Source organism: Corvus cornix, chromosome 6 (genome assembly GCF_000738735.6).
Source record: "Corvus cornix cornix isolate S_Up_H32 chromosome 6, ASM73873v5, whole genome shotgun sequence".
Taxonomy (NCBI): Eukaryota; Metazoa; Chordata; class Aves; order Passeriformes; family Corvidae; genus Corvus; species Corvus cornix.
In genome coordinates this window covers 6498627-6522353 of record NC_046336.1, presented here as the reverse complement: position 1 = coordinate 6522353, position 23727 = coordinate 6498627, and the positions used below count along the sequence as shown (strand labels likewise).

The 23727-nt window shown below is 40.0% G+C and overlaps 1 protein-coding gene across 1 annotated transcript in view; it reads right to left on the bottom strand.

Moving 5' to 3' along the window:
* Positions 1–20384, bottom strand: part of PDZD8 (PDZ domain containing 8) — a 53373-nt gene extending 32989 nt beyond the window's left edge. Inside the window, exons 1-2 of the mRNA XM_010412920.2 lie at positions 19404–20384; positions 2561–2683 (exon numbers count right to left, since the gene is read on the bottom strand). Coding sequence (XP_010411222.2) covers positions 2561–2683; positions 19404–20281 — 1001 coding nt within the window. The 5' untranslated portion in view covers positions 20282–20384. The remainder of the gene's footprint in view (positions 1–2560; positions 2684–19403) is intronic.
* Positions 20385–23727: the final 3343 nt, after the last annotated feature.

The window sequence follows — 23727 nt, the reverse complement described above, 5'->3', positions numbered from 1 at the left end:
CAATTTCAGAAAGACAGAGGGAAAATTTTAACTACTGCTACACTAAGAAAATTTTTGTTTGAACAATATCTCCATTAATATCCAAACAAAGGTGCTGTACCCTGTAAGATGGCTGCACATAAAGACTGACATGATTATATATAACTATATATTAAAGAGATATCTATATCCTACAGATTGAAAAGTGCCCACTTTATGGCACAGTTTTGGAAGCGTATTCTCACCTAATATAATCAGAGTTTATAGGCTTTGTTACTTTCTTCATAGTGTCTCTTTAAAAAGAAAACAACAAACAACTCAAAATTTAGCAGAATGCTGCTTTGTTTTTCCCTTTTTCTTCAAAGTTTGAAGAAAATGACAGATAACAGCGTTTTTGCAACAATTAAGTTCTGTGAGGGCATCACACTGACAGAAATTTGAGGTTTTCGTACAGGTCAGATAAAAACTAGCAAAACATACTCCTTTCATTTACACCAAAATTCCCATCCTTTCATTGATTTAAAAGATGTGCAAAATTTAATTTTTCTTTCAACAGCAAGAAACATGACAGCAGAAAATTGCTATGGTCAAGCCTGCAATTAGCGCAAAAAGTGCAAGTATTTGGTCATGTGAAGAGCATAATTTAATTAAACAGGCCATTTATAACATAGAAAAAGTTTGCTAAATGTTTTACCACTATAGTTTCACCACTGATGTCCAGACTCAAACAGGAGAAGCAGCAGAACTCCATTACCTGACTAGATGGAAGAATTCTACTCCAAACTCTGTACAGAAGTCAAAGATCATCTACTGTACTGAGAAAATATAAAACCTTCTGGGGCACTGAGCAAAATTGAAAACCACACAGAAATTAAAGTGATCTTTCATTCTGGAATGAGAATGAAAGAATGAAAAACAATCAGGCCTCTGTGGCAGATATAAGTGCAAAAGCCCTGGATGTCAGCACAAAGTGCTGTACTGGGAATTGGCCCAGCCAACTTCACACCACTCACAGAGGGCTGGTGGAAAAAGGAAATTTGATCACTGTTACTTTTATATATATTGTATGTTTCTTCTTTCACTACCAAAATTCCCTATTTCTCTTTCTACCTCATCAACACCTTCAGATGCAAAGCAAGAGTACTTACTCACTGAGGGACCCTATGGACAGCAGTTGTAGTTGTTCTGTTCAAAAAAAGAATGGGGCAACTGGAAGATCTGAGGAATTACTGTGGGTCCAACAGTCAGACATCTCGGCTGAGAAGGGTGTGTTGAGAAAGCCCAAGCTGCATAAAACACTTGGATTATGCCAGACCTGACAAATCAGCAACTGCATCCTCTCCCAGCCATCTGATAAGCATCTGTGACAGCTGAAAATACTGAGAGGTCAGATGATGATGTCAGACTGAGCAATCTGGGTTCTCAGTGCAAAGAAACTCAAGAGTTGATGCTGCACAGTGTTTCAGATTCAGGAAAGACAACATTTAAAAGATTACTTTCCAAACCAAGAATAACTGCACACAGTGCAAGATTGGTCATTTTGGCTCTTATGATAAAAAGAAATGCACCACTGGGCTGAAATTGGAGAACTGCTATGAAGAGAGATCAGAGTTCCCTTACTCAGTACAGGCAAAGGGGGAAATGCTCCTAGTGGACAAGGAACTCAAGACAGACATTTTGGGATCCTTGGATTATCCACAGAAAACATCACAAAGATAGGGAGATAGGTAAGCAGGAATTCTATCACAAAAATATAACCACTGTTGTCACCACAGAACCCTTAGAAGCAAGAAATCCTCAGCGCTGATAAACCACACTAGTACAGCAAATACAGCTCAAGTGGTTGCACAATGCTACAGAAAGAAAGTGCCAAGAGGAGTTGACATGGGAATGCAAGCAATGAAAAGAACACGTAAAAAAAAAGGTCTTGCTGCAAAGCAGTTTAGTTCATAAAGAATAGAACTGCACATGACTAGATCAAAGCCTTAGCACTACTTGGATAAAATCTAACATAAACCAAGAGGCCTGACAAAAAACCCCCCAACAAACCAAGAGCCCACACACCTTCTCTCCAGCTTTGAAGAGAGTAATTTTCTCTTCAATGAATGAAGGAAATAGATTTTATTTCTTTCCATTATTTTGTTCAAGACAAAGACAATAAATAATGCCTTATAAAAGTGATTTGGATTTATCCAAGTGAGTGAAACAATTATTTCCCTCTGCTTACATGATACAGTAATATAATTGCAACATTTATATTGCCCTGGAAAGAGACTCCTAATTTGGTGTGGCAGAAAGGCAAATCAAACAAATAAGAGGAGGCACAGATTAGCTTGTAACCAGGCAAAATTCAGAAAGGCAAAGGCTTGCACCCACACAAAACAGAAGTTTCTCAAAGTAACTGCAATTTCCTTTGCTCATTTTTAGTTTAAGGAAAGTACATTTCTTGATTAGAGTGCAATCACAACACCAAAGCTGCCACTTTGTGAATCAGAACTGGCCTACAGCTATAATTACTATAAACAGAGGAAACACTGGTCCTTGCTTAATCAAGAATGAGCAAAAGTGCACAAAAATATACCTTGTACATTCAATTAATGTGACTTTCAGTCGACCTTCTGTCAACAGAAAATCCTGTATACAGAGGTCTCGATCTTCATATTCCTCAGATGGCAATACTTGAAATGGAAAAAATGGCTTGAATCTGAAAAATACAGAATAAATCTCTCTTAATTCAAATTACACAAATAATATGAACACACAAAATTATAAAAAAGGTAACAGGATGATAATTAATCTTTAACACTATTTAAGAGAAATACTGCCATTCCTACGTATTCATTGGTCAAAGGGAATGAGTAGGAGCTACCAAAGCTTTCTAAATGCAGCAGACTGAACAATATAAACAATGATTGCTTCACAGGAATAGACTGAGTTACATTTACTAGCACAGGAAATTCTGAGAAAGTGGGAAGCAGGTAAAAATCACACAGTATGTTTATGATTGCAAATATGATTCAATACAAGAGTCCTATTACAGTAAATATCTTCCCAGGTCTTTAAGTTCATCTGAATAAACATCACAGCATAGAAAGATGAAAATATGCTATGACCCTAAAACTTCAACTTTTTATGACAGTGCTGTTGGTGTGCCCTAATGAACAGTTCCCTTTAGTTACACAGATTGAGTCTTCTCCCACTTTGTAAAAAACTTTCAGTTGCTCTTCTTAGCCAGTTTTCTCAAATAAAAATAAAGATACAGGTATTCTAAATATTTGCCCTTACACTTTATTTCCCTCACTGCAGCATGTGATTCACAGGAAAAGCAGTTCATGTTCAAGATAACGTGTGTAAAACACTGACTATCTCACCACATAATTCTCTCTTTTGGATTAGAAAATGCTGAGTTATAAATACCAATTTGGTTTTTAAGTGATAGTGCTCCAGCGTCAGCCCCTATCAGAGGGAGGGGAGGAGGAGGAGAGGCTGCACAGCTGCAGCCCCATCACATGGCTGACACACACAGGCAATCCCAACTGCACGGGCCACAACCTCGCACAAAGGAAGATATCACAGCATCTGTACTAAAGTTTTTGAAAAAAAAAAAACCTCCTACAGGGTATTCCTTCCTTCAGTCTTTATTTATTGCTCTCATTTCCTAGCACTGCCTTGTGCTTTGGTTTCCATCCTCTGTCACTGACACAGCCTCCCAGCGATTATTTGTGTGGAGACTTCGAATAGCAGAAGAGGAGCAGCACAGCCTGCAGGATGTCTCTGCCGTTTCATAAGAAAGAAGTCTTTCATAAGTACTGTTTGCTCAACCATCAGAGGCATCTGCTTGTCACATTCAGAGATCACAATATGTTCAGGAAACAGTCACATGGAGCTGAACTGAAGAGTTTCAGAAACTCAAATAAATAATTAAGTGTCCTTTAACTGTCAGCACACACTTTGGGAGGGAGCTCCATGCTCTCTGATTCAAGACGCTCTGTTTCTGTATGAGCAACAGCCTTGTACAGAGCCATGAGAAAGACATTTCTTTTGTTCTCTTTGTGAATAAACACAACTCAACACTCCAGCTATTTTCCTAAAATCCAACTCAACTTCAACTTTAATTTGGTTCCAAGTTTCTCCCTCATTAACTCCTTCATGAAGAAAACCATTTTGAAATATGTCACATAAAAATACTCAGCTTTAAACACTTTTTTTTTTTTTAAGTCTTATGCATGACAAATACAAGGCTATTAAATCACTCTGGCCATGGTTTAGGTTTATGAGTATACCCCAAATAACCAAGTCAAAATATGCCCTGTGCATGTACTGACTGGTCTGGTATTTTACTCATAGTTTTCCTTTATAGTTCTTGAATTACTAAAGTAATAGTGAGCATCACAAGGGTAGGGAAAAAACACCAAGATGACCCCACTATTTTGACTCTACAGAACTTAGTACCACTTCAGGGCCTGGCCACCTCCCCACTCAGACCCACCTCATGTTTCTCACTTTAAGCACATGCAATGGTACCTGCTAGGAATGATTTTACTCCCTCAAAACACAGGCTTAGCTCAGATTTCATTAGGCAGAAGAGTTAGGCAAACAACCTGCAAAATAATGCCAAGTTTTGAGTGAATAGGTACTTGTAGGTTTGAGGATTTTTAAGCACTAATAAACTACTTTTCAATTAGTACCAGCAACTGCCAATATGCCTGTTCCTAAAACCTATTAAAAAGATAGTTTTCCACGGGAGTATTGAACACACAACCACCATTCCGAGCTTCAGTAACTTACTGAAACAAGACTTCTGGCAGGGAAAAATGACAAAGAAGAAGACAGAAGATTCAATAGGCTACGTTCAGCTCTTCCAATTTCTGCAAATACCATACTTAAAAGTGTTGGTATTTCGAAGGCCTTTCGCTTACATATGCACACATCCTGCAGCCTATTTAGCAAGAACACAAACCTGGACAAATCTATCTTAAATACTGAAAGAACAAACCAGAAGAGCAAAATAACTGATTCCAGTAAGAATGCAGACATATCCACCTACACATTCAAACCAAAAACATCATCCTCAAGTGACTTCAGAACAAAGTGTTAGTACAGCACACACTGCAAGCCTTTGCTGCAGCACAGTATAATGAAATAATCCCCAGCAAGCCATTTTCCTTGCTAGATTAAGACAATGTTTACTATATTTTTGATTTCTATTTTGAAAAAAAAAAAAAAAATTAACAAATTTATACAACAGTGAATTAAAGGCAAAATAATTCTAAAATACCAATACAGTTATATGCAATAATATGCAAAACACTTCGCAGTGCATGCAGGACTTTGTGCAGCACTAGTTAAACTTCCTACAAATATGGGATTAAAAGGCAGTCTCAACATCATGTTTAATTTACAACAAGCACTCATGTTCACATTCTTATCGCCACAACTAATTTGCAAAATCTTCAGCAAAAAAGGAACACATAACCCATTTCCATAGCAACATACAAAGAGCTAAATATCCCATATTAAATGCATTTTTAATGTTTGTCAGCTACTCTGAAGCCTTCCAAATTTATAATAGCACTTATCTATTTAATTTACAGAGAGTTTGTGCATTTCCAAAATTAAACTATGTCCTGTAGATTTCAATTACATATTAGGGAACTGAACTGTTGTCAGAATATTGAAGTGCAAGACAACACTATTTATTTGGAAAGACTTTCCCAGTGGGATTTGGTGAACTAATACAGATGGGGAGTGCTGGTAACAGGGTGGGACGGTTCCCTTATGTTGTAAAGCCATGCACAGGAAATCCATGCTCTCAACAGGGACAGGCAGCACAGTTCTCTCATCTTTTTCCCCAAAGTAGGAAAAGCCTGTGAGCTTCCCCACCTTCTAAAAGCAGGGCACATGTTCTTACAGAGCCATCATATCTCTCCTTTTGTTTGGCTGGACTGCAGCAGGCCAGCAATGGATGCTGTCTGCAGAAAGTCTTTAGAAGTGCCTTATATTAAATGCTTATAGTGCCTTTTCAACTTGTTTTTAAATTACCAGAGTCCCTCCACAAACTCATCTTATTTGTCTAAAAGTGCAATTCAGACAGCACACTATTAAGAAAATGCTAGCTAAAACCTAGCATTAATATGAAGAGGAATACCCATCAATCAAACTTCATGTGAAATTTTAGCAAGTGAAAAAACCACAACCCTACAGAAGAAATATTTAAAAGAAGCTGTAGAGTAGCAAGTGTTTGTTAACAAACATTGCAAGATACAAACAGCAAAAAAATTCTGCTTCATGCAAGGAATTAGTCAGATGATTACACTGAAAGTAATTAAGATAAAGTTACTCAATTAATATATAGGATTAAATGTGTACACTAAAATAGCACAATACTAAGCTCTTCCACACACAAAGCACAGCAAAAATGTTTCCAGCTACTGCAGGCAGTGTCTCCTTCACTTGAAGGACTTCTACACTCCATTCGTGCCAGACTTCAGAGTCACTTCAGTGGCTCATTTGCTCTGCAGTGACTCATTCCCTCTCACCACCGCCTCATCAAAGTCTAGATCAAAAGTGTATCCAGAAAAACCCCAAGCAAATCAACCTTATTCTCTTCATTTTGAGTGCTTTCAGCCCTGAATGGGGGGAATTCTCCCTTCCAGTTGCCAGTTCTGGGAGCAGAACTCACCTACATGGAATAAGTCTGTAATTCAGTGATTTAAGTTTTAAAGATGTCTGACCCACATTGCCTTTAATTTATATTCACTATTCTGTGATGATTGCTTTGTAGTCCTTTAACCAACTTTTAACAGAAAAGAGAACAGAAGTCTTTTATACCTTAGTTTAATTAACCTATTACCTAAATTAACTGGTCCCCTCAGTACCTACTTAACAATATTTTTAGTTGCATGAGGAAATCTATTGAGAACTTAAAAAAAATTGATTTATCTGGTATGATAACCATATGCTTCTGTGTCTGCTCATTGCATCAGTTAAGAATATACACAATCACAGTAAAAAAAACAATAATAAATTGTTCAGAGCTAAACAGAAACAGGATCAAAATTCAAAAGCTCTCAGTACTCCATCTCCTACTTGGGAGAACCAGAAAGTCTTACAGTTTCATTTCTAAGTGCAGGAGCAGGTGGGATTTCGTAGAGCTTTTACTCAGAAGTAAGAATATTTTTCTAGAGTAAGTTATGGAAAAAGTTTTAAATTATTCTCTGGTTTTATACAGTACGTTTGGTATCTAAAACAGTGTTTAAAATTACTGAACATCTGTTTAAGAGTACATTAAACACTTGCACAATATGAATCCCAGCACTACTCTACTGACATAAAGATCAAACGTTTTCAGGTTTAGGAATTTAAGTTACATTTGAATATTAATAAGAAGCAAGAAAAAAAAAATTAATCTTAGAAGAACCCATCAACTAAAAATGCAAGTATCTTCAGCATAGGACTACTTCAAATGCATTGCAAGTCTTAATTTTTACTTCGAATTCTAGTAGAGCACCAATTCAGTTTTGTAAATGCTACCGTATCTGAAGATTCTAGTATCTAAAATGCTGTTGAAAGAATAACAGCTGAATTTATTTTCAGTTTGGGGAGTAATCAAAAGGTTCAATTAACTACACAACAGAATTGAGTCATTTTTAGATTGCCTTTTTCACCTGAGTCACAGAAACACAAGTCAGGCACTTATAAAGTGTGTAAATTTCAAAGAGTCATTGAGACCAGATATTTTAAGATACAAACAGCCCTCTATTCTTACACTGTGTGTAATTTAAGATGAAGTTTTACTTCTACAAAAAATCTAAAATATTACAATCCACTTCTAAAAAGACATGATCACCTTAAGATTTAAAAATACTTACCAGCTAACACTTACACTTGTCAGGAATTATATTGTAAACAGCTTATATCATTTTTCACACTGAAGATATAAAAATGGAGCTCATCCTTACTTTGAGCAAAAAAAAAAAAAAAGTAGCAGTACTGGTTTCTTTATAGATTTTGTTATACATTTTACAAAAGCAATTCTCCAGCTTCCACTAATTTCTCAAGGAATAATGCTACTGAACTGTGTCAGTATTCACACTCAGGGGACTTTAACAATTCAAATTATGGTAGGTTTCTATAACGAGTTATGGTAAACTACAAATCAGATCTAGTAATCCACCCACTGTCTTACAGGATATTCTGCCACACCATGTAGGAGGCTCATACACACAAGTTCTCAATATACAAACAGTGCCCTTTTCTTCCCTTCAACCAAGTCCTCAAACGAAAAATAAAAAAAGGCAAGGATTTTACTATTCTCTTTTTTTTCTTCCAAGAAGTTTCACAGATTCTTAAACTACAGTCTTCTACCTTCTCAGTAATTCTGAGGTATATTTTGAATCATACACTTGAGACAAGACACTTCTCAAACTTCAATTTGTTCTTGGCTTCCACAAGAACAAATAAAAGAATAAATGCAAACAACTTAGTAACTTCTTCAAAAAAGACAGTAGATTTTTTCTTGCTTATATGACAGAAATTGCAAATACAACGTGGAGAGTCTTAACAATATGGTTTTACTGCCTGGATTGAAATAGCCACAGGTAAAAAACAAATCTTACCAAAACTTCTTTCTTATCAGCACAAACCAGATCAACTTGACCACGTGCATACTTTTTTGCATTTCAAGAACACTAGCTTCCCAAATCCTAAATTCCAAAACTACTGAAACAGCTTAGTTAACTCAATGTAGTCAATGCCTGTTTGATCCCTGAGTTTTCAGGTCCTGTTGATTCAAATTAAGAGATGAAAATCCTGCTGTAATTCAGACAGGATGAAGACAAAATTTCCCTGTCTAACCAAAAAGCCTGAATTGTTGTGGCTTTGCTCCAAATGGGACAGAAAACACAGAATGTGCTTATGTTCACATAGAGCTGAAAGAGAAGTAGGTGTGGTTTAGCAACCAGCTTTTAGGCATTCAAGGAAAACAGCAGCAGGAAAAAGCCAAACAAATAACATAAAACAAAAAGTACACACACAGAAAAGCAAATAAAAGCCAAGCCACCCCAGAAGTCTACCTTTAGCCAGCTGGATTAGAGATTGGTCCCAGTGACTGATGCTAGGCAAACATTAGCTTTTGCTCACTTCAGCAGTATGTTCTCCCATAAGGAAGTCTCAAGCCTCTACAAATAGCACCTGTCTGCAATCCCAGTTATAGCAAAAAGATGATGTTCTGTGAGAAGTCTAAGCTCTGAACACGACTCAGTCATTGAGCTGAAGAGTTTTAATCCTCTGCTCTAAACCCTAGCCTATATCCATGCGGAAAAAAGGGACATCTCTCAGGCTGCTTAGACAGAAAACAACTGTCTCACTGATGAAAGCAGTCTCTGACAGCTGTAAACCAAAAGTGAAAAAAACATTTGTATCTACTGTGAATTCTAGGCAAGAGACTTCCCAAGGTTTATCCTCACTCCTCCAGTTAGTTTTAAAAATGCTCAAACTGCAGAAGATTCTCCTCAATCTACATTTATCCAGTCACTTCTGACAAGACAGAAGATGCTCCAATTCACTGCCTGGGAGCTCAGGCTTCGTAGTACCATTTTCAAAGCTGAGATGACTGACAGCTCACCCTGAAGCTGTAAACAGCAGTCATTACGGGCCTGGTTTTTAGAGAGCTCAGGGTCTGCAGTGGTGGGGAGGGCACACATGGACCCAGGGACACACCATGGCCATGTACTTGCCAGCTGTCCCCCAAGCAAAGATGACACCACAGGGCAAGTCACAGCATTTTATTAATAGACCCACTAAGTAAACAGGATCAAATAACACAGAAGCTCAGTCTGGACATGACCTGTGGCACCACTGTTGACAGTCAAACACAGGAAGGGTTTGTAAGATTAATTAACAGGAAGGATTCCTGCCCTTTCCAAATCCTGCATCCCTCATGGCAAGTTACAATTAGGACTTGTGATTACATTTGATAGAAGCAGCTGCTCAAATTAGTATAACCTTTTCCTACCAACCTCATTAGAAATTTGAATACTTTCTCTAATTTGCTCTTCATTCAGAGGAACAGAGGAAAAGAAGAAACCATCTGAGTTTTTGTAGTATTGTTTTAAAACAATACCACTGACTAACACTGCTGTTCCCACCCCACCTCCCTTTTTAATTCACTGGGCTCTTTCTTTGCTTGGAAACATTAGGCTTTGTTTTGTTTCTTCTAACATGTGGCATCAGGTTTTGTTAGCAAGTATGCAGTTATTCTTAAAAAAAAAAACCCAAACCAACAAAAAACCACACAGCTGTTGAAGTTTTCTGAGTCATAACCCCTGGTTAATTACTTAGGAACTATTCACCAAGCCAGATCATTCAGAGGTGATCCAAGCACCACCAGCAAGCCCTGTGCAAGACTGGGATCTTCCATTTCTACTCTTCCTATTTGAGCTTAGGCAAACAGGAATAATGGTTTAATAATGGTTTAAGCCATTTACTACACAAGTGACTACACAATGGGTTACCTTTAAGATACTACATATAAAACATGTGACGGGTATTTTTCACAGACTTAAGCATAATTTAAAGCATTTTACATATGCGGTAGTAGTTATGACCAGTACTACTACCTTCATTTCACTTGCAAACAACACAATGCCATTACAAAAGTAGATTGTAGTATTTGTACACATTTCCTTCTGAGTGAGCATTTTTCATAACAATGTTGCCATTGACACTGATGCAGGAAAATATCCTGATTAGCATTAAGTCACAGTTAAGAAAGTCAGAACGAAGTATGTAAGTGTTATGATTTCCATTAGATGTCCAGAGATAATTTTAAAATATTGGACAGAAAGAATTTTTTTTAATTTACATCTCAAAGTGTCCCTGTAAGTTTTTCAGCTAAAGCAACAAAAAATTGCCAAAAAATTAATTCCCAAGTGATTATCATAATCTAATTTTATGCTAGTCATATCTGGCAATTAATTACTGTCTTTGAGGACGTGTAACAGTCTGATTAACTATCATCAGCTGATCACTGTAATACACACTCTATTTCAGACAGAGCTTTATGACATCTGGTAAGCCTTCAAAAATGTGTGAACTGTATTGCTGTAGTAGAATTCCTGTATTTTTCATTATATGAAACAGCTTTAATGGAGAGGGCTGGGGACTCTGGTCCTCACAGGCCATTCTGCTGAACTCCAGCAGCACTGAACAGGGGAATTAAAATGTTATGAAGGTAAGTTGTACCCCATAGTTTTAAGGCTAAAATGAATTAGAGCAGCCTGTAGGGGAAAGAAAATACCAAACTAAGTAGCTCTCCAGAGCCCAACTCAGGGTTGAACACAATTTCTGTGGGTTTTTTACCTCACAAAATGTAAGGTTTTCCCTCTCTTTCTTTTCTTGTCTGCTATGGCCAGCATCTCCTGGCAGTTTGCAGAGCTGTGTTTGGCCACAGACAGGTCTAAAACTCTGCCAGGCTCCAGCTGGGTCCTGCAGCAGAGTCCAGGGCTGCACAAGGGTAGGAGTCCTTCCAGAAGGCAGGGTGCCTAGGGAAGAAGATGCACCTTAATGGCCTTGGGCAGGTGTGATGTAGGAGTCTTCATCATCACATTGGATTATTGCTTTTTTCTGGATGAAAGCATGGTTTGAGATCATCATCCAAAGGTTTTTGTACTTCCACAATTCAGGGATTTTAGCAGACTGGGGTGACACAAATTATCTATTAATGTAACCTAATGTGGGTCGCTAATTTCTCACCATACTCATTTTAGAAAATAAAGCTTATTAATCCTAGAAGTGGAGTCAAAGTCTTTGACTATACTCTAAAGAAAAAATAATATCAAGAATACTTAAATGTTAAAACTGTTTTAAATCAAGCAAGCAGGAACATGAACTGTAAACACAGGAACAGATTGGGTGACTTTAGGCAATCTCTGCAGGAATGCAGAATAAGCAGTTTCCCACAGAAATCCAGAACATGAGAGGACTAGCTCCAATAGTGAATCCAGCAGCTTGAGACTGAGCTTCACCAGCACTGCACTGTTCTATCCCACTAAAACCTACTGTCCTTACCCAGGCTGCTTTTAAGAGCTTTCTGATCAAGTGTCATTTGCCAATAAAAGATTAACTGCTTTGTGCATTTAATACATATAAATAGGTTAGACAAAAAAGACTCCTACATTTTTACATCAAATGAGCTACTGAGAGATGTATTAGCTACATATCTTTACAGGTAAATTCTGTAACTTTGTTCCTTGAAGTAATCTCCTTCAGGGAAACCCAGTGTTCAGTTCTGTGTGGCAGGTAGGGAACATTAACCATGCTATCTATGCACAGAGTCTAAAAATTATAATACAGCCTGTAAAAGGTGGTTCAGAATAGCCCAATTCCAGTGCCTGAACACACCTACCTGCTTCAGCAGGCAGGCTCAGAACAAAACCCAGACATTTCTTAGGTGCCTACAGTTCAGTAAAGTGATTAACTCCTATGATTTATATTTTGAAAAAAGTTACCTTTCAAAAAATAAACACTACTACTGCTTAGTTCATATTTTATTCATATGCACTGAAAGCAACACAAATTAGGACAACAGATAAAAAGATCCATATTTATTTTCACTGAGCAGCAGATCAGTTCAAGATCAGAGCCCAGATGAACAGAAACATGGTCTCAATGCTGGTGAACAGGAAACACCATCAAGTACTAAATAAATCTTAGCAGATTTTTCAGTCTTTATTCACTATCCACATGAAAGTTCATTGCAGGACTAAGATCAAGTAACTTTTAAATACAAACCAGCAAAGGATTAAATGAGGTAATTTTCTTTTCATTATTATTGCACAGTCTTTTATATATTGTTGCGAGGAAGAAAAGTTGAAGGAGGTCCTATTTTTGTGTCAGACCAATTAAGCTTACTGGATTTCTAGCTGCAAGAAAAGGCAGATACTAATCACCAACACTTACTCCTTTGTGTCTTCATCCATCTCCCCCTCCAACTGAGATTTTTTCTCCATCCCTGACTATACCTCCCAATTTTTTCCACTAAACCATCTCAAGTCAGTGATGTGTTAGTTCCTCACCCTTGCAGGTAAGAATAGAAAATGTAAGATTTGTTGACTAACCACAGAAAAAGTCTCACTCTTAAGCTGAAAAGAATGTCACCTGTATACTGGGAAATGTCTGGTATGTAGCTGGTCACTCATTAAACCTGACTTTACAATGAACAAGTTTCAAACTGGCATTCTTTCAGAATTAAATCCTTCCAGTGTGAAAACTCATGAAGTGCTGGAGCTGGGGAAGATGACTAAAAATGTTTCAAAACCCTTAGAACCAACGGATTTGAACTTGATAGCTACATAAGATTTACATACATACATTGTACCATATAATTTCATACAATGTGAAGAAACTTGTACTTAGTGACCCTCCAGAAATTATGTATGCCTCCCAAAACAAAACAGTAAAAAGCTCTGCACTACAAAGCTCCATTGTACACATGTAGCACCCTTGAAAAAAATGAAAATATTTGCTGTTCTGAGGTTTGATTGTGTTTATTGTGTGTCAGGTTGCCTACAGACACATTTATCCAATTCCTGTAAGACTAAGAAAAACTGCTTGTCCATGCACTACTAAGATAATCTTTCAAGCATGAAACTACCACCTACAGACAGGTCTACTGAGTCAAATTATCACCACTTTGCCATTAGCAGAATAGTCTGTGCTGGCATCATTCAGGGCAGTACCTCTGGGACAGTCTGCAAATCACAGTGCTGCTTTACCATCAATTTTTGCAGAGCAGAAAAGGACTCAGATCCTGGGGGCTTTCTTAATGCTTTTGTACATTGGAAGATTTTTGTATCTAGAATAGGCATGGCCTTAAAAAAAATAAACAATAAAAAAACCCAACAAATGACTCTTCTCTCCTTTCAGCACCAGTAGGAATGAGAAATTCAAACAGGAGTGTCTTACAGATTTAACTAGCAGAGACATTCATATCAATTACAGTAGAAATCCAGTCAAAAAGAAAATCTCTCCCTTTGCAGCAGCTACAGAGAAAGGTCTCTGAAGCAAAGACATGCTCACAAGTCCAAGCTCTGATTATTTCTGGTACTCCTGTATATAGCCTCATCATATGAATAATACATACTTCTTAAAATTTTATAGTTTTTCAAATACCTCCATTTCCTCGTTATGAAGTAATTTCTATTGTAAAACACATTTCAAATCAATAGCTATTTACATGACTTCTAGGCTTAAGTTTTGCCAAAAATAGGAAACTACTATGTAACTCTCAAATTGCCTTCTATAATGGTAAATAAAAATAGGCTAGTCTAATTGTTCTTCCCAGAGAAATTCAATATAGTCCCAGCTTCCAAATAAAGCATAAAACTATCTAACATGACTAAATATAATGCAAATGATCAGTTCTAAGGAAAATTCATGTTGGAAGCGACCAGAGGAGGTAATCTAAACACCCAATATAGAAATGGTAGAAGCAATGCTTTGTGAGAATACTTCTAAAGAAAAGAAAGTTATTCCCCTCTGTGGTAGCATGTGTTAAAATAAAGCAAATATAGTCTATCAAAGCAGGCTAGTATCAATACAAAATATTCGAGTTTTTTAATGTAACAAACTAAGAAACAAAGTGTTTCTAAAATATACAGAACTGACCCACTGCTTAGGCAACACCAGCTCTGCTTAGAATCTGAACGGACGAACTTGCAAGATGTTTCATTCAGGAAAAAAAAAGCAGCTGTCAGGTTTTTTTACATCACTGCTTAAGAAATACTCGGAAGTTAAATTCTGGCAGAAGAAGGACTTTACATATACATACCAGGCTTTGTATCTTCATTATGGCAAACTGCGTTTTTATGGCCTAGAAGGAACCCAAAACCCAAACCTCTCCAAAATTTAAAAGCAAGATCAGGAGCTGTGCAAAAGAGCAAAAATACACCCAACTATTAAGAACAGGCTGGACACCACACAACCAGTGTAAACTTGAGGTGAGGGGGCGCATAGCAAGGTTGTCACCATAAGCAGCTTAATAAAAGGTTAATGAGCAAGGTACAGCTCATTAGAGAACTAACACAGATGAACCCATGACTACTGCAACAGCACCATCGAGCAAGGAGACAGACACCTGAAATAGTCCTTACTTTGTGCCTCTAAATCCTAAACATGCTATGGCAATGCAAGGGACTGCAGCTTAGCGTTAACCATCTTAATAGCCACTATTAAAAGGACAAGATAAAGTTAAAACCAACATGAACAGTGTCTATAGCGTTAAAGAACTGACTGTGTATAATGAAAAAACAAAAGCTGAACTCGGGTCACAAGATAAACCCCGCTTCCTGCTGATAGTATTCACTGCCCTGCTCTACTAAAAGAAACCTACGTGAAAAATCCAGCGTCAAGTCAAGGTATGCAGATGCAAGACTGACTGAACACAGTTCCTGAGAGTGCCAGCATGAAAGATTTGGGGACAATAAGACAGCCAGTGGGTCAGTGGCCACTGCAGAACACCAGCAGTTCACATCACAACCAACCAACAGGGAAATCAAGGCTTTCCATGCTCATTCTCAAACTCTACCCACTGGTCAATGTATCTTAGCACTAAAAAAAAGGGTAATTTAAAAAGTTAAGTCAAGTCAAAATAGAGTTTGGAGCATTTAGAGTCAAATAAATGATACCTGCAATTATTCATTACAGCTAGTAGTAAAAAAGAAGTAATATTAACTTACAGTTATTTTGTTTCCCAAAAGTGCAGTAGAACTCATGTATACCAGAGAATAAAAAAAGTTGTATTAGATCTTCCCCACATCTGAACAAGACACTGTTCTGACAGACCAAAATATTTGCAGAAAAGCTGTTTGCATTTCTGTTACAAAACAACAAATACATTCACATTAACTATAAAATATAACTATTGCTATTATCAATTGCATAAATCCTTTATCAACGATGACAAAAAAAAAAGAAAAACCCAGCCTACCATTCACTGGATTTTACCATCAGCCTTACATCCATTTACTCAAATTCTACTATACAAGATAGCAATTCCATTCAATGGTAGAGCAGCTACAAAACAGGGTGTTTTGCCAGACACAAACACATTTATTAAAGAGACAGAGAAAAGCGATTACATGCTATAAGAGTAAAACACAAATTGCTACTTATTTGTTTAGACATAAAGTGCATCCCTTCTTTTTCAATTAGTAGACAATTGCTTTTATGGAGGAAAAAAGTGCATAAAATTCTAGACAAACTTTAAATGCACTAACTAGGCTACAGTGCCTTTCCCTAGAGACTCTTAAGGAGCACAGCAGGAATGCAAGATGCCTTTTCCTACTTTCAAGGTACAGTTATGCAGATCACACAAAGTCAGTCCTAGAAATGGACGATACAAAATATGATCTTACTCATCAGTGCTCTGCTGCATAAACTTTGTACCTAACTGGAAAGAATACAAAGTACTGTAGTAATTTGGCTGTAGCAACAGACACTACACATATGAAGACACATTTTTCTAATACAGTATTTTATAACTGAATAACAGAGGAGGCCAGGATCTGTAACTCAAACTTAGCTACACGATGTTCAAAATCAACTACTGGCAAAAGTTCTCTTCATCTGCCATCCACTACCCAGTAATAACCTCGAGAAGTGGCCTAATACAAAAGCCAAAGAAAATGGCATATTTTTATATGCTAATTAACACCTTGAAACAAGATAAAACTCTTCTGTGGGCTTCAGTGTGGAAGCCAACAGAGCAGCAAAGCGCCCCTTTTAACCAGATGAAGAGAGAACTCCTCACACTCCAAGTGCTTTTGTTTACAACGTTGTAATCACTGCTATTCAAAGATTTATTTACAAAGTTACTTGAGCAAGAGTAGGGACACACCAAAAAGGTTTTGAACTACACATGGAAGCAAATACTGACTATGTACTTAAAGGCATATAAGCAATAGGAAAAAATTAGGAGAGAATGATCACGTTCCGTGTAGTTGAGAAACTTTTAAGCTTTAAGTAAGGTAACAAGTTATTAAGCAGTTGAGAAACTCCTGACTTTTTCGTATCTATTCTTTGCTAAGAAATACATTAGCATACCATAACCCCAAATCCAATGTAATCTTACAACTCTGTTTAAAGCCCCAAGTTTTGCGTCTTATCAGCAAGGGACTTGGTTTTCCAAACCAGTTCTCAGTAACACCTGAACTCTCAGCTCTGCCACCACCTAAGAGTATATTGTTACTATTCAGTTGTTATCAAGTTTGGGCATTCACCTGCCTAAACTCATCTGGGACATGCTGGTGAAGAATTTGTACTTTTAGTCTGTATTCCACAAAACCTTGGCCTACTGTGGACAGTTAAAAGCTCCCACCTGAAGCTTTAAAGGCCATGTTATGGACACACCTGGGACACCAATGACCCTGTCTTCCTTTCTTAGGACAATTCCATTCATGTGCAATGAGCTTAGTGTCCTGCCTTAATGCCCCCTTCACAACACAGGGGGTTGAAATGATATGTTCAGTACATGGCATAAAATGTAAAGGTCAAAAGCACCATATCAGAGTTGGACACTGTTTCACTGAACACACTAGGCTACCAGCCACTATGTAGTGTGGAAATCAGCTATGATACTGCATTTTACTCTGAAACACTCATAAATTCCCAACTCCTTTAACTAGAGAGAACACTTTATGTTAAAAGTTAATTCTTCTTCATTTTGTAATTCTTTATGCTTCATGTATTATTCTTAGTGTCAGTTACCTTCTATCTTCACACTTCTCATTTCTGTCTCAGGCTCTGCACTCTGCATCTTTCCTTATTTGCCTTATTTGCCCTTCCAGTCCCTCACACATGCCTCATTCATTCTTTCTGGTGGCAGAAAGTTTGAGAAACACATGGAAAACTTACTACCTCCAACTAAATAATGAAAACACCTTCCTGTCCCCATGCATCTCTCAGAGGCAAAGTGAAGATGCCCATTTACATCTGCTGAAGGGGAGAAACACATCATCACTGGTTGCACAGGAACCCTAAAAGCTGGTCTAGGGAGTGCAAAGTTCATTTGTTCTTTCTAGGTATGCTGGGAGTGCTGACTCTGCACCACGACTGTGCTATCACAGCCTCTCCTTCGGGCTCTTCTCCACAGTTTACAGCTTCACTCTCTACAAAACAGTAAGAGAATGGAAGCAAACTTACTCTTGACAGCAGCTTCCCTGCTGTCCAGGGGTTACTCTCTTCTGGAGAGCAATTTGGTACCTCAAAATTTGAAAGGACTACCACACTACCTGACAAAGCTACTTATTACCCTGACAGGGCTATCCAAATCCTGGATATTTTAAAAATCCACTTTCGTGAGAGCTCTTATAAATTCAATTTCAGGAGAACCAGCTGAAAAGGCTTTAAAAATTACATCACTACAAGGTTAATTACACTTCAAAATTCAAATGGGCATTTTCAGTTAGTCATCTCTCACGAATTTCAGGGAAAAGGCTTATTGCAGAAGAATGTGGTAAACAAAACTGAAATCCTTACTTAACACATAACAAAAGCTACAAAGCACAAACAAGAGAGAAAGGAAACATGGTATCCTACGAGTGGTAAGACACAACAGAAAGGAAACAGTACCTGAACAGTGGTAAGACATTCGATATCAGTATCAGAGGACAGAAACAAAGCACATATGCCTCTTGCCACTTCTGCTACAGAGGTATCACTGCACATTTCATTATATTCACTATATAATGAAGTCTGTGCTGCAGTGTGTGCATTTGTAAAAGAAAACATACTATAATAAAAAACCAACCAAACAAACAAAAAAAACCCCAATAAAACAAAAGGTCCCCCAAAGTTTTACTTACCACAGTAGTGGCAATATTTCTCTTATCAACTTTTAGACTTCCCCCCCAATTACTAAAGGAATTAAGCAGACCAGAAAAGAAGCGTACTGCCCATATCATGGGATCTCAAAAATATTCCTTAGAGAGTGAACTCTACCCTTTCTTATATTAAGTAATAATAATCTCACCTCTATAGGTAAGCATAAGCCACAAGTCTTGCCCTGGTGGCTCACCAGTGGCAGAAGCTTGGGAGGACACCCCAAACCCATACACTCTCCATGGAGACATCCTCCTACCTCTTCTGAAGAGGGATATCATGGTCCTATTACCACACACCTAATAAGACCCCAAAACTTTTTATACACATTAATTCTGCCACTTAGTTACACCCAGTTGAGGGCATGCCACAACCTCACCGTGCAATGGCTTCTCCACCTGTTATAAATGGAAAATGATCCTTCCTTTCATGGAAAGCTTCTGCCAGCAGACAAGCAACGTACCATGCTTAATACCCATTAACAGCAAAGCAGCAATTCTGCTGCACACCACCCCAAGTAATGCTGAGGATGCAGGACAACTCACCTGATTTTATAATTGGGTAAGGTGTGCTTGCGCTTAATTACTTTCTTGAACTGGTTCACTATGATGGAAGTGAGCTGAGGCATGGGCCTCCCTTCAAACTGAGACTTCACCTCAAAGAGTATCACGGGGTCATCCATAAAAGAGAAGAACCAGTGCGTGAAGGGCAGGCGCGTGAAGACCAGCTTCAGCTTCCCCATCACCCGGGAGATCTTCACGAAGAGGTAGGCCGACTTGCCGAACACCAGGTCAGCGTCGATGGCCAAGTGGAAGCCACCATTGTACTCCAGGTCTACCTCAAAGCCCAGCTCCTCGGGACAGCCCTCCCCATTGCAGATCACCGGCCGGATGAGCTTCACGGACTTGAAGACAGGCAGGACATCGCCGAGAGAGACCTCCCTGAGGCTGAGCCCCTCCAGCACCTTCCCTGTCATCTTGGCCTGGAGCAGCTCCTCGAACTCCACCTTGATCTTCTTGATGACCCAGTCCCTGACCAGGGCAGTGTCCCTGAGCTCCCTGAAGAGGAAGAGGAAGATGGCATTGAGGAAGTGGCACGTCTCCTCGCGGGAGGACGGGTCTGGAGGGGGCTCCGGCTGCTGCTGCTTGGGGCCGGGCTCGGGGCCCGGGGCGGCGGCGGGCGCAGAGGCCGGGGCCGGGCTGGGGGCTGGCTCCGCCGACGCCGGGCCGCCGGCCGGCTCCGCGCCCTGCAGGTATTCCCTGAGGCCGTGTTCGGGCGCCACGCGGGCGTAGACGAGACCGCCGTAGGCTCCGTCCGCCCCGGGGGGCTCGGGCTTCTTCCTGTAGAGGAGCAGGAGCTGGAGCAGGAGCGTGAGGCAGCAGCCGGCCAGCGCCGAAAGCAGGATCACGTACAGAAGCGGCATCCTCGGCCCTCCGCGCTGCCCCGGGCGCACCGCCCTCACCGCGCCGCCGCCATCGCGGGGGTCGCGCCCGCGCCCGGCCGGCGTTTAACGGCCGCGGCCGCCAGGGGCCGCCTCATCCGGGTTCCCCCCCCGCCGCCGGCCGCGGGGCGGGGCGGGGCGGGGGCGGCGGCGGCAGCCAACCAGCGGCGCCGGCCCCCGCCCTCCGCGCGCTCCTATTGGCGGGATCGGCGATCGACGTCATGGCTCCGCGCACCGCTGTGGCGTCACGGCGCGGCGGGCGCGTGCGCGCGGGGGGAGCGGCGTGGGCGGGGCGGGGCGGTGGCGCGTGCAGGGGTCACCCGCGGCCGTGAGGGGCGGCGCTCGCTCCCGAGAGCGATCCCGGGGCGCGCTCCCGATCCTCGCTCCCGAGACCCGTTCCCACGGCCCGTTCCCTGAGAACGCTCCCGGGGACCCCTCTCCCTGGCCATCCCCGAGACTTGCTGCCGGGGCACGGTCCCGGGACCCTCTGCACGGCGGGCCGTGCCCGGTGTCGCGGTGCGGGCGGGGTGTCCGGGGCAGGGCAGGCGGGGTGGGCGCCCCGCTCTCCCGGCGCCGTTCGGGCGCTGCGGGCACGGGCGGGGGACGGCACCGCCCGCGGGAAGGTGACCGGGGTTGGTGGCGCTTGGTCGCCCGAGGAGCAGCGGGGGGCGGTGGCAGAAAAAGGACGCTGAGCCTCTTCAAAAATCGGCGGCGGGTGCGGATTGTTTCGGTAAAATTGTTCCGGAGAGCGGCGATGAGATAAAGTCTGTTTTCGTGGGCGTTGTGTGACTTCCTAGAAACCTCTTTGTTTCCTGCTGATGAGAGATGCTTTTAGCACATTAAAAAAAAAAAAAACCAAAACCAAAAAAAAAACCTCCCTAGATGACATTTTATCCAGCTCTGCTATTATCGGTGATAAGATATAAATCTGTTTCCGGCCCCTTCAGCTATCTACTTGTGCTTAAAAGTCGTCATTGAATACATGAGGTAAAAAAAGCCCAACCAAACCTATGGAGAAAAGGAACACGAAGAAAAGAAAGCTGAGAGGTTTGCGTGATATTTCAGCCTGTGATGTGCATGAGATCGCTGCTGTCCTGTGGGTAGGACAATCAAGGACAGAGGTTTCTTTTAGGACAAACGGTGTCTTCCATGAGATCACAGAGGAAAGGAGAGGAGAGGAGGGATCTCACTGCCCAGGCTGCCCATAACCCTTTCAGGGAGGTGACAGATGTACTCCGTGCATGTGGCACGGCCAGTGACACCCCATCAAACTGGGGACCAGGAAGGATGCGCATTACAGCATCGCTTTAAAAGCAGTGAGTGAGGATAGAAAGAAGAAATGTGACATGAGACAGGGCAACACCATGCAGGAAAAACATGTGACTCTTCAGAAAGGGTAATTTTGAACATTTTGAGAGGTTAGAAGAGCCATTGTATTCTATTTTGGTTTACTAAATGGTCATAGAAAATAACCATATTTTTACTGGAAAATATAAACATGCATCCAAAAGAAACCCCTGTTCTTCTAATCCAGCAGACTCATTTAAAAGCCAGATCAAAGCTGTATATACTGCTGGGGAATGTACTATGTCAGCTGTACACTGTTTTTCCAGGTGCTTCCCTTTGTCGGGGGTAGTCTTTTCTTTCAGTCTTGAAATGGAAGTTTTATGATTTCTGAAAGGCAGCCACAATTGAGACAAAAGTTACATAAATGATTAAGCTTGTTTTTTACACCGTTTTTTATGTTTAGCTAAATACCTAGCTAAAACTTCTCAGATTATGTTATATTTTAATAGAATAAAAGAAAGCTCATGCTCACATTGGTGGCTGTTTTTTTCCCCAACCTCCAGAACTGCTTAAAAATGCAAACAAGAGGAGAAGAAAATGTGAAATTTTATTGCCAGGAAGATAAAAGCTCTCTTCCCCATCCCCCTTCATAAAGTGTGTGGGGTGGGAGGATTGAAAAGCTCTTAATGATGTAGTGCTGTGGTTTGAAACTAGAGATTCAGAGTATGAATTTTTTATAGGTCTTGTGACTGAAAGTTGAAATGCCTGAGTGTTTAACAGAGCACTTCTATAGAAATACCAGAGGTCATTAGTCCAACATTTGAACTGCTCTGTTACGGGCCTTTACCGTGGCTAATACAGGCATACGTGGTAATAGTGGAAAGGTTTGGGATTTGCAACTAAATGGCTTTTCAGATAAGGACTAATCTATTCAAAAAGGCAATAGCAGCCTTGCTTTTGGGTCAGGAGGAACAGCAGGAGGATAAAAAAAAAAGTCATGTTGCAGATGTCTCAATTGAGTATTTTCTTCTGTTAGACAAGCAGAATAGGGAATTTGGCACATTCTGTGCACCTGATGGCAGCTTAAGAGCCTCTGAAATGTTCAGCTCAGTAATCGCTTTTCTCATTCCCTGGGAACGTTTTCAACAGGAGCTATGTTATCTTAAAAAACACGTTATGAAGCAAGAATCGGGCGTGTTTTAGTATTTTCAATGAGAATGGGAGAATGGAGGGAAATAGCAAATGTGGTAACGTTAATACAAAATGGTTGTGCAAAAATGTTATATAACACAGGATTGAAATAAAAGAAAAAAGTATTTAAATTCGTCAGGTAGAGGAGAAAAAGAAGATTCATCTTAATACCATCTAAAAAGGGCCTTTAAGAGCATATTTTACTTTGGCTTCCATTTGGAAGCTCTTATTTGCATTTTTTGGAAGTCTAGATAAATAGAAAGGTTTATGTAATCTCAACAATTTCACCCTGGTTGCACAAAGCTGTGTAGAATGTACTCAGTTGTTTACTCTTTGAATAGCTGGAACTTATTAAATGGGACACAAGACATGCAAAATAAAAAAGCCTATATTTATACTGGTCTTTTAAAAAAATACTATGAAATAACTTATTAAAAGGGATATTCTACCTGTATTTAAACAAGGAAGATCCTCTTAATTTGTAAATCAGTTTAGGACATGATGGCAGCAAATCTCTAAGTGTAGAACTTCAAAATTAATTTCAACATTTTGTGGGAGATTGCAGCAATGACAGTGTGCAAAGATTGCAAAATAAGTAGAGTTCCTTAACTGATAACAGAGCGCAAGTAGCATAAATTCACAGAAGGGACGTGTTTGAGGCAATTCTCCTGTTCTAAGCAAAGAATGGTGGTGCCTTGGGAACATTTGTCTCAATTCATCTCACTCATGCCTGATCTGAGGATCACTGGGCTTTAGGAGAGTTTTCAGTAACCCCAGGCAGTGTAGGACCAGTCAAAGCTGCACACTTTAAAGTTCATGTTGTGGCACCAAGGAAAGAACCATCCATATCACAATATTGGAAAGGCAATTACAGATGGGGTGGGTTTTATTTTTTTCAAAATTGCAAAGTAGTCTAAATGATTGTTTTTCAAAGCAGGATGTGCTGGGTT